Genomic DNA, 14921 nt, shown 5'->3' on the forward strand with positions numbered 1-14921 from the left:
TGTCGATAAGGCGCAATTTCCCGGCCATCGACTTTTGCCACTCACCTCCCGGCGCTGATATCAGGTCTGTTTTAAATGAACCACATGTGACGGCGGCTCTCAGAAAGACCCTTTGTGGGGCTGAGGTGGAGCGCAGCAGAGGAGAATGAGAATGAGGAGAAAGAGATAGAGGGGGAGAGAGGGGGAGAGAGAGAGAGAGAGAGGGAGGGAGAGAGAGAGAGAGAGAGAGAGAGAGAGAGAGAGAGAGAGAGAGAGAGAGAGAGAGGGAGAGAGAGGGGGGGGGGAGGGAGAGGGGCAGGGAGGGAGATAGAGAGAGAGAGAGAGAGGGAGGGAGAGAGAGAGAGAGAGAGAGAGAGAGAGAGAGAGAGAGAGAGAGAGAGAGAGAGAGAGAGAGAGAGAGAGCGAGAGAGAGAGAGAGAGAGAGGGAGGGAGGGAGGGAGGGAGGGAGGGAGGGAGGGAGGGAGGGAGAGAGAGAGAGAGAGAGAGAGAGAGAGAGAGAGAGAGAGAGAAAGAGAGAGAGAGAGAGAGAGAGAGAGAGAGAGAGAGAGGGAGGGAGGGGACGTTGAAGGAGAAAGGGGGCAGCAGGATTAAAATGTGTTTGAATGTTATTGAGCTAATAGAGTTTGAGATTCTAGGATGGCGTGCTATTTCATTTAAATTGGCCTGGAGTCAGGCAGTAGCAGTTTCTTTGGAGGGGGGGGAATGTTGGCTCTCGTTTTAAGGAGTGTGCATGTTTGGTGCTGAAACGATTAGTCAATTGTCAGAAGCTGAGGAACATTTGTTTATTATAATTTCCAAATTGTATTAGTCGTTCATCATTTTGTAATAATGCCATTTGCGCTACACTCTTCTGCTGCTTCAGTAATCCAGGCTTTTGGTTATCTTTCTCTGGTTCACATCGTTATTAAATGATTGATTACTCCAGTGTTTCCTGGCTTGTATCAACGGATCCACGTTTAAGGCAGGAGGAATAATTAATGAGAATATTCAATAATGAACCGTCAGTCGCAGCCGTGTTGCGTCCGTAGGAACGAGGAACATATCCCATTTACAGGTCTGTTTGGAACGCCAGAGGGTATACGTGCAGAGGCTCCAACCTGGTCCGTAAACATCAGCAGGTGTCTCCCAGTGTCAAGTGTTGGGAACACTGAGAGCTAATCGAATATTAACCCTGTTCTTCTTACGGGATTGGTTGACACTTGCCTGGTAATTACTTTCTCCTCTTGGATTGGCTGAAACTCAGCCTGTTAACTCTTTTCTTCCCCACGATTGGCTGACACTCAGCATGTTTACAGTCTTCTCCTCCGTGATTGTCTTAAACTCAGTCTGTTAACTTTGTTCTCCTCAACGATTGGCTGACACTCAGCCTGTAAACTCGGTTCTCCTCCTCAATTGGCTGACACTCAACCTGTTAACTCTGAAACCCTCCACGATTGGCTGACACTCAACCTGTTAACTCTGTTCTCTTCGGCGATTGGCTCACACTCAGCTTGTTCACTCTGTTCTCCTCCACAATTGACTGACACTCAGCTTGTTTACTCTGTTCTCCTTCAGGATTGGCTGAGCAAGTTTGGATATCTCCCGCCCCCGGACCCTGTGACTGGCCAGCTCCAGACCCAGGAAGCCCTGACCAACGCCATTAAAGCCATGCAGAAGTTTGGAGGGCTGACAGAGACCGGAGTCCTAGGTATGAGGGAATGTGTTGTGCAAAGGGAGGGAGGGAGGGAGTGAGTGGCTACACACGAAGATCTGTGCATGCCTGTTTGTACATAGTGTCAGTTTAAGTTTGTCTAAAAGTTCCTTTATCAGATGATTGTGTTCCAATGGCTTAATAGATGTGATAGATAATAGCCATAATGGGTCATTATAGATTAATAATCTTAAATTAGTTTGGAATTAGCTTTGATTATGTCTGTCTGCCAGTCACCCTGCTACAGATGACTGAGCTTTAATTATGACTTTAATTATTGAACACGTCCATTAACTGGTACAAGCAAGTTAACTTTTAAAGAATGTCTTTACAGGCCCTGCATTCTATTCTCTTATATCCCACTCTACTTTACTCTATTATACAGTGTTATTTTACACCTTACTCTGGTCTATTCTACCATGTATTATGTTGTAGTCCTCTCTATTTCATTCTACTTATTATACTCTACTCTACTATTGTATTCTACTCATCTACTGTGTTATACTCTCTCTACGACTGTATCATACTCTACGACTGTATCAAACTTTATTACATACCACTTTACTATTGGACTATTCTACTGCACTCCTCTGTTGTACTCAACTATATGAATGAACTCTACTTCTGTACTCTACTCATTGTATCGTACTCCACTCTACTCATGGACCCTTACTGTATCATGCTCTCCTCTCCTCCAGACCAGGCCACGCTGGGCCTGATGCAGACTCCCAGATGTTCTCTGCCAGATGTGTCTGAGCCAGACGGGACGACGGGCCGCAGCCGACGGAGCCTGAAACCCCAGAACAAGTGGACCAAGAGACACCTCTCCTGGAGGTCAGTACTGTAATACTATACACCTCTCCTGGAGGTCAGTACTGTGATACTATACACCTCTCCTGGAGGTCAGTACTGTGATACTATACACCTCTCCTGGAGGTCAGTACTGTAATACTATACACCTCTCCAGGAGGACAGAATACTAATACTATAATACTGTGATACTATACTATATTACTGTGATACTATACTATAATACTGTGATACTATACTCCTCTCCTGGAGGTCAGTACTGTAATACTATACACCTCTCCAGGAGGACAGAATACTAATACTATAATACTGTGATACTATACTATAATACTGTGATACTATACTCCTCTCCTGGAGGTCAGTACTGTAATACTATACACCTCTCCAGGAGGACAGAATACTAATACTATAATACTGTGATACTTTACTATAATACTGTGATACTATACACCTCTCCTGGAGGTCAGTACTGTAATACTATACACCTCTCCTGGAGGACAGAATACTAATACTATAATACTGTGATACTATTCGTCTCTACTGGAGGTCAGGATACTACCCTGATATACTATACTATAATACTATACTATAATACTGTAATGCCATACACCTCTCCTGGAGGTCAGAATACTACACTATAATACTATGGTACTATAATACTACACTATAATATTACACCATAGTACTATAATACTATTCACCTCTGCTGGAGTTCAGAATACCAGAGGTTGGGCCATTTTTGTACCAAGACATGATTCATATTCGTCCCACTCTCCTTGTAGTATTTGCTGGGCATAAATTATGCTAATTCAGATTGAGACAAACACGCGCACTTCTCTACAATCAGGTCAAATTTACACATCATTCAGGGCAATTTCCTCTTTCTACGAGTGTGTGCTGAATCTGACTTGGCACCCTTGTACGAGCCGAGTGTACGAACAAAAGCAAGATCAAATTAAGAGGAAAATATGCAAATGTTTTGCGATGAGTCCCATTGTGTGCATTTCGCTAAGGTCTGGAGTCAAAGTGACAAGCTGTAGTCAGCAGCTTGGTTATGGCATCATAGAGGAAACGTATTCAAAGGCTGCCATATATAGTCCAAGTAGAAACATTGTAGGATTGAGAGACCTACATTAAGCTTGGCTATAGTGTCACAGAAAGGCTTTGAAGATGCAAAAACTTTAACGTTTTATATGACATCATTACGGCCTTCGCAAGCAGTTAGAATAAATTATCTTTATTCAAGGAGAAATAGCCCAAAAACATAAATGACACCGAACAATGTTTTCATGCAGTGTTAAAAGTAGTCTGGGGCCTTTGATGTTATGTTATTAAGCCTGACACACTCAAACTCTTACACTTTCATGGCTGCAAGCCTACATTTACATCAATGCACACTCTCACATTCGCCGCCTAGTCTCTCCAGTCTTTCTCTTCCAGCTCTCTCTCTCTCCCCCCTTCCTCTCATTCGGGTGCCACTCATACTCAACCCTTCCTGTTGGCTCTCTGTCCCCGCAAGCGTGGAACAGACAAACCATCTCTTCCTGGGCTTCGCTCCTCTCTGTGTTCACGACACTCAAAGCTCTGTGCCACAGTGCACATCTGTCTTACTGGATTGATGACGCATCACCCAACTGTCCTCATCTGTCTGTCTGCTTTGAGGTATCACTAGACAGTAAACATCTGTCTATCTGCTTTGAGGTATCTCTAGACTGTAAACATCTGTCTGTCTGCGTTGAGATTTCACTAGACAGTAAACATCTGTCTGTCTGCTGTGAGGTATCACTAGACAGTAAACATCTGTCTGTCTGCTGTGAGGTATCACTAGACAGTAAACATCTGTCTGTCTGCTGTGAGGTATCACTAGACAGTAAACATCTGTCTGTCTGCTGTGAGGTATCACTAGACAGTAAACATCTGTTTGTCTGCTGTGAGGTATCACTAGACAGTAAACATCTGTCTGTCTGCTGTGAGGTATCACTAGACAGTAAACATCTGTCTGTCTGCTTTGAGGTATCTCTAGACTGTAAACATCTGTCTGTCTGCGTTGAGATTTCACTAGACTGTAAACATCTGTCTGTCTGCTTTGAGATATCGCTAGAATGTACATATCTGTCTGTCTGCCTGCTTTGAGATATCACTAGACTGTAAACATCTGTCTGTCTGCTTTGAGATATCAACAGACTGTAAAATCCGTCTGAATGCAATCAGATTACAGCGGATTGCGTCCGAGGATTACAGAGCCTTTACTGTATCCCTCGAATGCGGATGATAAAACGGATGGCTTATCTGGAAATCCACCGGGATGCCGCAGTGGTAATGTGTGGTGCGTTTTCAGAAGTCTTCCGGTAAATAATTGATATTCTGTTCAGGTTTGTTTCCTCCATTTCAATTCAAATTTTATCTCTGTCCCACTAGAGAAAATGTTGTTTTTCCTGTTCACGAAAAAGACATAGAATACAAAAAGTGAAATCCAATACAACGCAAGGAACAACATCAACATCAATAACAGCATCTTAAGATAGTACATTTATGAAGCATTTGTTTTATTTGTAGCCCTTTATTGCAGTCAGCATCATACGACTGCACAAACTCCCATCCCACAACCCTTTGCCCTCCGAAAGGCAAGAGGAAAGGTCTTCAAAACCCAGAGGTTAGGGCTTAAACTCTTGACAAAAGAACAGTTCCACTATCCGTCAAATACAGGAAGGGGCCGCCTGTACACACACATCTAACATCACCAATAACGAGACCTCAGGGTCTTGTTTGGGGAGTAAGATGAAAGTTAGACGATTTAATAATCTCCCAGATTTAAAGGTGCATTGTTTTCAGATTTGAGTGGCACCTAGGGGAACGGATTTGGCTGACACGGAATATTGATATTGATGAAATAAGAATCGTTGTGTTTTCGTAAAAACAGAAAGAGCCCCTTTTTATCCAGATAGGAAGCGGTTCGTCATCCACAGAGCCACTCATGTTTTTTATAGTAGCTCTTAACGGACTAAACCACAACGCGGAACGAAGCCGCTAAACCTTGCGACTTTCATTTCGACCCTACACGGCTGACCATATATATTGCAGCAAACGCTCTGTCCTCTCCCAGCACCATGCAAGCATTCCAACAGCAACAGCCCCAGCAGACATACATGGATCATACATCCATCCTTAGGCCTAAAAAAAAATTTTGTTTGGTTCCGGTTTCCGACCGACCCTGTCCATTTGTGTGCGACCCAAATTATTTTATGAGCTTTAAAAAAAAAAAAAAGTTTTTTTTTTTTTTTGATGCAAACTATAATTACGTTTTTGTACACCACCTCTTCATTCTGTACAAGGATGAGCGCATTCTCTCGTTTATAAATGAAGACAACCTACTTATCATTCGCTGCCGCTGGAAAAAATTAAATAAAAAAATAACATAAATTCCCTACCTACCCATGACCTCAACTGACAACCAACAGGAACCAAACTTTTTTTTTTTTTAGGCCTTAGGACCCTAGATAGCATACATGGTGTGTGTGGTGGTCGGCTAGACCTCGGCTGGGTGAAGCGGCACTCCTCAAAGGAGTGCTGTGACCTGTCAGGAGGCAGCAGCGCCTGCTCTGACTGCAACCAAGGGCTCCAACCCTGCAATAAACCGGTTCTCTACATTATTCCGGTGTCCCGGTGGCAGAGGACCCCAGTAAGCCCATCTAGGGGGGCGTGTGGCAGGGATCAACTGTTCCAGAATAATACAGCCTCGAAGCACGGCGGCCATTCGAGAATGCATCGTCTGAGCGAGCCAAATGAACACCGCCAACGTGTTCGGATAACAAGCGGTGCTCCGCGGCGTTCCGAGGCGTTCCGAGGTGCAGTGTTAGCCGACAGGTGCCGGCAGGAGTTCTGCGCAGCAGAGGTTCATCAGTATTGTTGATGTTGTGTGCGTGCTGCGCACGTGTGCAGGGGCGTAGCTTGGGCCGGGGCTTCCGGGGCGGGGCCCCGGGGCCCTAGGGGTCCGCGGGGGCCCGGCCGCGTGGGCCCCGCCTAGCGCCCGTCGGGCCCCCGCGCGGCCGCCCGACGGTCGCCGCGCGGTTTCAACATTTACAAAAGAATAGGGCCTGCTGGGAAATCTGTTCGACCAATCACTGTGATGTTTTGAGTGTACATACGACGTCCCTACATGATACTCCCGTATACCACAATGCAATGCGGTCGTGTTTTTCCGAAGGAGAAGAAGAAGCTGATTAATCGCGAAAACGAATACATTTAATGATGGAGCCGCTGTCTTCGTTTAGAAACGTCAACAAATTATTTGGAATCTAACATAGAAAATGTAACATTCAAAATTAATTTAAAAAGATTTGAACAAGGAAATGTAACATTCAACATCAATCCAACCTCCAGCTTTCCTCTTGAGTGCCCGGATTGTTTACATGATGTGGGCCCATCTGTCTGCGTCACGCAAATACCCGGCGCATTTACTGACGCACATGACGTTTAAAAATGTTCAGCGTAGTGTCCGAATCCTCGTTTGTTCGTTCCCTATATAGTGCACTATATCATGAACACTATACAGGGAATAGTGAGTGAGTGTATAGCGAACGACTTCGAACACAGCTAGTGTCTCCAACTCTAACATATTGTTAAAAGCTAAGCCATACCATTGCAATGTTTTGCAAGCTAAAAAGTGGTACTAAAAAACGTAAAGAGAAGAAACACCTGGCGCGCATTTCGAAATGTTTGCACAGCGTTTTTCCTGTACCTCACCATACCAGTGACAGTAGCCATGGCAGAGCGGTCATTTTCCAAGCTCAAATTGATAAAGACTTCCCTAAGGAGCGCCATGGCACAGTAGCGATTGAGTGTATTGGCCATACTCTATCGAGAATGAAAGAGCAAGGAAATTGGATTTCACCTCTATTATCAACAAGTTTGCTGAACAGAAGGCACGCAGAGTTAACTTCTGAACGGGTAAGAGCAGTTGTTATTTTATTATTGGTTATGGCCGCTGTGCCATGTAGGAGTATGTTACCATTGGCCATTTTGATTAGGCCATAGTTGTGCTGTTTGGGAAATGTAGTTGTGTGGTCAGCTGAATGGAGTATTTATGTTTTGTTTTTGATGTGATGCAAATACAGTGTACGTGGTCCTAATAATGTTTCCGTGATTTTGACGTGTGATCTAGGGATGCTAAGTCTCTGTCCATGGTTCTGATGATGAATTTGCGTTCTCTCGTTGTGGCGGCTGTTGGCTTAGGCCCTATGGGGGAGTGGATGCATTTGCGTGTGTGTGTGTGTGTGTGTGTGCGTGTGGGGGGGGGGGGGGGGGGGCCCAGCGCGATCTTGCCCCGAGGCCTAGCACAACTAAGCTATGCCACTGCGCGTGTGTGTGCGTGTCTGACGTGCAGTAGGCCTGTCAGGGAAGAAGGTGTAGCATGAGTTGTGTTAACGAATGCTGGAGAGGAGGAGGGGGGGGGGGGGGAAACGAGGACCTAGGCTTCTTTTCCTTCATTAGTGGAGCTGAGTAGAGGCTCCCTTTTGATTCGGTTTAAGCCGGTATTATTCTTCGAGGAGAAGAGAGTACAATGTCTTCTGGAGTTGGAGCCGTTAGAAGTGGTGTAAAGCGACGTGTGAATTGTAATATCGGGCTAAGTAGACGTACATGTCTACCGTATACCGTATCCTCCAATTATTCATGTGACAAAAGAGTGAAGAAATCCGTCTGTGAATCTATGGACGGAGAAGGGAAAAACTGCTCATAAAACAACATAAAAATGAGTTGGATGGAATCTATCGCCTGCTGTGTGTGTGTGTGTGTGTGTGTGTGTGTGTGTGTGTGTGTGTGTGTGTGTGTGTGTGTGTGTGTGTGTGTGTGTGTGTGTGTGTGTGTGTGTGTGTGTGTGTGTGTGTTGGGTATATGCTTGGCACAGTACGTGCCAATGCTTTTCAAGTGGATTCTTCTTAATTGTGCGTTGGCAACGCCTCCTTCAGCCAAACCGGGTGTATTCTTGAATACAATATAACATAACTTCTATTGTAAAAAAAAAAGGGATTTTTAACGACGGAGTTGATGTGACGGCCGACAGATGTGTGAAACAGGAGGATCCGTGGGAATGTGTAACTCAGCTGAGTCCCGACTGGGGGAGTCTAGAGGCGCTGTGTCCTATGATTTAAAAGCCGAGGCGAATTCAGCTCCCCCCTCCCCCCCTCCTTCATGAAAGCGGGAGAGATGACAGCGACCACGCGGCGGAGATGCTGAGCACCGGGCAGCATTCCATTTCAGCGTAGACTCGAGTCACATCAAGATCCAAAGTAACCCAGGCAGACGCACAACCGGAGTCAAAATGAAGTAAACTAGAGGGAAAAGAAAAAAGATGTTACAATGTTTTAACGCAAATAATGATGGGTAATTAAAAAGTCTTCTTCAAGAAACCCGGGCATGGGTCGCATTCACAGTTTATATAGACTGATCGCAACTGGCGTGTGGATGAGTGCGTGAGTGTGTGCGTGTGCATGCCGTGCATCAATGTGTACGTTTGTGGCTGCGTGTGAGCATGCATGCATGCATCATTGTGTGTGTGTGTGTGTATGCCACGCATGCATGTGTGCATGCGTGCATTCGTCCAGGGTTGCACAGGCAGACCTGTGAGACGAGAATCCTAGTGTTAAATAGAAGAGCTAGGCCCAGTCCCCACACACCCAGCAGTAGCAGAAGGAAGCTCATCGCGCAGATACAGGCAGGGTTCCATGAGGTATAGGATTCCACAGTGCGAGGGATATCTGCTACCGTACAGCCGGTCTCACGTGGGTTGGAGCTCTCTTGCGTTGTGTAGGGAGGATTAAGGCAACGGGATCTTGGCCGTGGCTGGAGCCAGTTGAGGTGTGTGTGAAGCAGAGGGAAACCGGGGAGAGCTTTCGTCAGCTCATGTAGAGCTGATAGCAGGTATCAGTCAGCGCAGGCTCTCCTGGGTATCTAACAGAACCGGTACATTCTGTCAAAGTGCAGGTCTGCTTAACGGTGTCTTTGAAGAGTTAAATAATCAGGAAATATGTCCAGATATTTACTTGTATTTCCATAGAAGCAAAGCATTTATTAAATATAAATTAAGAAATATATTTTCTTAATTTAAACACAAGGTGTATTTGACCAGTTTCAGAACATTTACACCCAGATACGACATTAACTGCTGTTTTCCGCTAAACAGTGGTCAGGTAATGAATCACCTGGTATTCAGGCCCAGCTGTAAAGCGTACATATTGACAATATAACACAACATATAACCGCTGTGTCGTAACGTATAACTGGTGGTAGGATACTCTCACAGTTTACGTGTAGCTTGCTAGCTGGAGGTAGCAGCAGAGATTCGATCGGATCACGCCGGGAAACCAACAATCATCCGTTTCCCAGGTTCTAAGTTGAACCGCGCCGGCAGAGCTGACTCTTATTCCTTGCGGAACACCGGTTGGAAATGAGTTCACCCCGGAGCGGACCGCATGCTGAGAGCACTCAAACAACCGCGCTGCCACCTTTCAATCTACCACAGAAACGTTTTTGAACAGATTGTCACTGCTCTAAAACCACAAATGTCTTAATGGATCCGCCAGGCACTTACCTTGTTGCTACACCCCCGTGGGCGTTCCGATTGGGAACACGATAAGACGGAGTCATTAGGATGCTAATAAAAACACCAGTCTGGGAGGGAACGCCCAATACGCGCTCTTCAACACTGCAATCTGTGTCACATTATTCAACGCATTATATTAATTGAACAACGTTAGCAGGCAATGTGATTCACGGCAAGTGGCAGTAATTAGGCCAAATTACATCATGCTATTCATGCTGCGAGGATCAATGCAACAGGACTAGTCAAATGAAAAGGCTTAATAAGAACACAGCCCGGTGGATGGTGGCATTAGTGTATGTGATGGGTTCTCTGATGAACCCTATTGACTGTAATAACGGCCCGGGTGTTTCTCATGCTCAGTGCAACACACACAGCCAGTGAATGAGTCAGGCTCCCGCGACTACTTTCAATGTAACAATCATCACAGGCCCTGCCTCATGCTGGTAGCTTTGCCGGGATAGCCTACTGTTTTACCCCCAGTGGGGTGTATGACTGTGTGTCTCCGCACAAGGTTTAGTGGGGTTTTCAGCACTAAAAGGGATAGAAAGAAAAGATTATGTTTTTTTTCTATGAACTTCATGCTCGTCCACTGGACTCACCACTTCATCAGAGACCAGGTTGTTCTGCATTATATATAAGTGATTGGCCTGCGCTGATTAACACATGCTGTTGATTTTACCCGCATAAAAATCAACAGATGCCGCATTGTATGCTGCATATCCATTAATAAATTGTTTCTCTGCCTAGACTTTGTCAGAGAGGCAATGTAAAGATAGTACATCACAAGATTCTCACCATCTTAATGTTCACATGTTACCAAGGTTATATTGTACAGCATGGGTCACCTTGAAATGGCTCTCCTATGAAAGTGATTGCCACTTGACACTTCTTTATGCAATCAACAAGCGATAGATGGATAGAAGAAGAGGGATAAAGAAATAGTGGGGATTACAAAAGGAGAGTGCAGAAGATGGCCATAATGATCGCTGGAAAGGGGGGGAAAAAACATGAGTGGAGAGAGAGAGAGAGAGAGAGAGAGAGAGAGAGAGAGAGAGAGAGAGAGAGAGAGAGAGAGAGAGAGAGAGAGAGAGAGAGAGAGAGAGAGAGAGAGAGACAGAGAGAGAGAGAGAGAGAGAGAGAGAGAGAGAGAGAGAGAGAGAGAGAGACAGAGAGAGAGAGAGAGAGAGATTTTTGGTAATTTACGAGCAGCAAGTCTTGCTTCAAACAGATGCCAAATGGGCTCCAGGGCTTTTGTTACTGTTTGCCTTGTGTGCAGGTTGAGTGCCCCTGGCCATGAAATGGAAACCCCCCAAAAAAAAATGCTGGACGCAATGACAATGAAATATGCGAACAGAATCTGTAGTTTTCATGCGTGAGCTGGCAAGAAGGTCCCCGCGGCCGGCGAACTCGTTCTGCCGAGCTGTTTAGCATTTTACTACCTCCTCCACCTCTCCATCCTCCTTGCTCTTTCACTTCTGCATATTTCTCCCGCTGCTCTAATGCTCTTTCTGTCTGACGGTGTCGTCCCCCGTACTTGATACGTAACACCTCTCGACCTCCTCGCACACCTTGTCTCTCCCTTTTCCCCGTCTCCTGTTTTTACTCTGTCCTCCTTTAGATTTAGACTCCTCCCTCTTCTGTCCATTTCTGTCATTATAATCCTACTTTATTTCCCTTTTTTTTTAGTTTTGCCTTTCCCCAATTTTGGAATACTTAACCCACATTTGTGTATGTTTTCATTTAACAGTCACCATGACTACAGCCTCCGACTTTAACCAGATAGGTTCCCTGAGCCTCAAGTGTGGTCATTATTTATAATAATTCTTCAAGTTGATTTGTTTTGGTGTAATTTCTGGAGTGTTTTGTAGCGATAACAGATTCCTCTGAGGCGGTCTGATGTGAGTTTACATCAGGCACCCTGCCGTGCGTTGAAGGAGAGCATTGTTTCATTCTCTATTGAATTCACGCTAACTTTCTTAATGTTCAAACGGCTGCCTTCGTCTCTTGTGATATGCTAAATTGCTGAGAAACGTGACCTTGCTTTGAAAGATGGATCAACCCGTTCTCTTTCTCGTAGCCTCGCTTCTCTCATCTCCCCCTCGGCTCTCTGGGGTGCCCTTATCCCTTTTTGTCATCAGTCCCTTTTGCATTGCATGTTCACCCCCCACGAACACCCTCTCTCCTGATTCCACGGTGGCTTTTGAACTGTGATTGACTTACTTGCCTTGAACTTACTCACCTCCTTACTTGGTTACTTTTTCTATCGACCTTATTAACCTACTTACTCTCTTAGGACTCCTTAGATAACTTACTAACTTGCTTATGTTACATACCTTACAACGTACTTAGCCAACTCAACTACTTACATGCTGGTTTAATTAGGTTTAAAGTCACTTCACAAAGTCAGTAGTCTACCGCAACGTATTTTCTGTACTCTTACTACGTACTGTAGCTGTGTACCCCAGTTAAGAGTTCATGGGAAAAAAAAGAAGACGAGAACACATTTTTTTGTGACGAAGAATTTGACAAGGCAAAGCGACTTACAGTAAGTACATTTGTCAAATGAAAGAGAAACAAGAATATATATCGCTGTCGCTACAGTAAGGACGTTCAGAGAACCAATTGCCACGCACTTACAATTGCTAGGTTAACCCATTCCCCATATACAACAAAGATAGGTAGAATCAGATTCTACACAATGCTGAATACTATTTTTAACTGCAAGGACGCACAACATACATACTATCAGAAGTCCCTCTCTCTCTCCTGTCCCCACTAAACCCATGCATCTGAAACGACATCGCTCTCTCTATGCATGCTGGGAAGATCTCCAAGGTCACTCCCCCATAAAAGCCGAGCTCCCATCCCTCCCCCGTCTCCACCTACGCTACCATACCTCCCACTGTGTCCTCCACCACCACCTCCTTGCTGCCGTAGGTCTGTCCACTCTAACGCGGGGGTCAAACAGCATCACATAATAACGGGAGTCAAACAGAATTCAATCTTAAATCCAAAAGGTAATTTATTTGAAATGGTACCAAACAAGGCGATACAAATGTCTAGGGATCATTAGTTTAAATTCAAGTGGGGTACGAATTAGATAAAGCAAAGTGCCCAATGTGAAGGAGTAAAGCAGCAGAGTGTCTGCTTCAACCGAGGGGGTGTCTACCTGAAGGAGAGTGAACCTGCTTTAATGACCCCACCCCCAGTACTCAGGTGTGGTCAAGTAGGTCGTTATCATGCTGAGGCCTAGCCCTGCCCCTTGTAGTGGCAGTGTCACGACCCTCACGTGTGCAGGTGGTCGTGATTAAGATTCAGACCCGGGATTCCTTGAGGTCATTTTCAACTCTTTTACGCCGCGTTCACACTGTACACGTCCGTCGACGGACGACAGGGGGCGTGTCTGTCGTATGGGTAACGCGATCTGATTGGCCCGGAAAAGTTGCATGAAAAGTTGAACATTTCTCCACTTTTTGACCCCCCCCCCCCCCAGGGTGAGGACGTTCCCCAAGGAGTCGGCGCTGCTGGGGCGGGACACGGTGCGGGCGCTCATGCACTACGCGCTCAAGGTGTGGAGCGACATCGCGCCGCTCAACTTCCACGAGGTGGCGGGCAGCGAAGCTGACATCCAGATCGACTTCACCAAGGCGGACCACGACGACGGCTACCCCTTCGACGGGCCGGGGGGCACCGTGGCCCACGCCTTCTTCCCCGGAGAGCGCTTCACGGCCGGCGACACGCACTTTGACGACGACGAGGCCTGGACCTTCAGGTCCCCAGGTGAGCTTGGGTTAGGATGGTGTGTGTGTGTGTGTGTGTGTGTCTGGGTGTGTATGTGGGTGGGTGTCTGGGTGGGAGGGGTGTGTGTTTGTGTGTGTCTGGGTGGGAGGGGTGTGTGTTTGTGTGTGTCTGGGTGGGAGGGGTGTGTGTTTGTGTGTGTCTGGGTGGGAGGGGTGTGTGGATTTGGGTGGGTGGATGTGCGTCTTCCTGTGGGTGGGTCGGACTGTGTGTGTGTTTGTGTGTATCTGGCCGGGAGGGGTGTGTGGTCGGGAATGTATGGCTGGGTGTATTTGTGTGTGTGTGTGTGTGTGTGTGTGTGTGTGTGTGTGTGTGTGTGTGTGTGTGTGTGTGTGTGTGTGTGTGTGTGTGTGTGTGTGTGTGTGTGTGTCTGTGTGTGCACAGACACAGACTGTGTTTCATCAATCTTAAACATATTTGTCTGACTGTCTGACTCTCATCCTGTCACTTTGTGAGAAATCAAGAATAAAGAGTGACAGGGAGAGATTTGTGCATGCATGCATGCGTGTGTGTGTCTACCTACACTTAGAGTGTGTGTGTGTGTGTGTGTGTGTGTGTGTGTGTGTGTGTGTGTGTGTGTGTGTGTGTGTGTGTGTGTGTGTGTGTGTGTGTGTGTGTGTGTGTGTGTGGGTGTCTTGGGGGTGGCGGTGTTGAAGGATGAAGCCGAACCAAAGAGTGTCAGGAATTGACCCGAAGAACTCCCACAGACTTCTGAAGTGGTCTGAAGCATGAGGCACAGACGGAGGGAAGTGGTCAGAACAGTACAAATCAAAGTGGAAATAGATGTCGAAAAATTGTCTGTTCCTCTGTTCCTTCAAAGTTTTACGAATCAAACGTAGCACACTAGCTGTCAGACGAAACGTCCAACTCGTGGTCCTTCTCTCAGCTCATCGTCTGAATACTTGAATCTATTCTTACGTATATGTATTAATGTTTTAATATTCCATACATTCAACCTGGCTAATCTAGGTTGTGATGAATTCCGTCTTCTCTTGACTTCGAATCTTTCCATCTGTCCACCGT

General features: G+C 46.0%; 1 protein-coding gene across 1 annotated transcript in view; it reads left to right on the forward strand.

Annotated features, from left to right (window-relative positions):
• LOC115542935 (matrix metalloproteinase-17-like) overlaps positions 1-14921 on the forward strand; it is a 65229-nt gene that overhangs the window by 31817 nt on the left and 18491 nt on the right. The window contains exons 2-4 of the mRNA XM_030355447.1: positions 1555-1687; positions 2389-2524; positions 13594-13880. Coding sequence (XP_030211307.1) covers positions 1555-1687; positions 2389-2524; positions 13594-13880 — 556 coding nt within the window. The remainder of the gene's footprint in view (positions 1-1554; positions 1688-2388; positions 2525-13593; positions 13881-14921) is intronic.

The sequence above is a fragment of the Gadus morhua genome, chromosome 4, assembly GCF_902167405.1.
Source record: "Gadus morhua chromosome 4, gadMor3.0, whole genome shotgun sequence".
NCBI lineage: Eukaryota > Metazoa > Chordata > Actinopteri > Gadiformes > Gadidae > Gadus > Gadus morhua.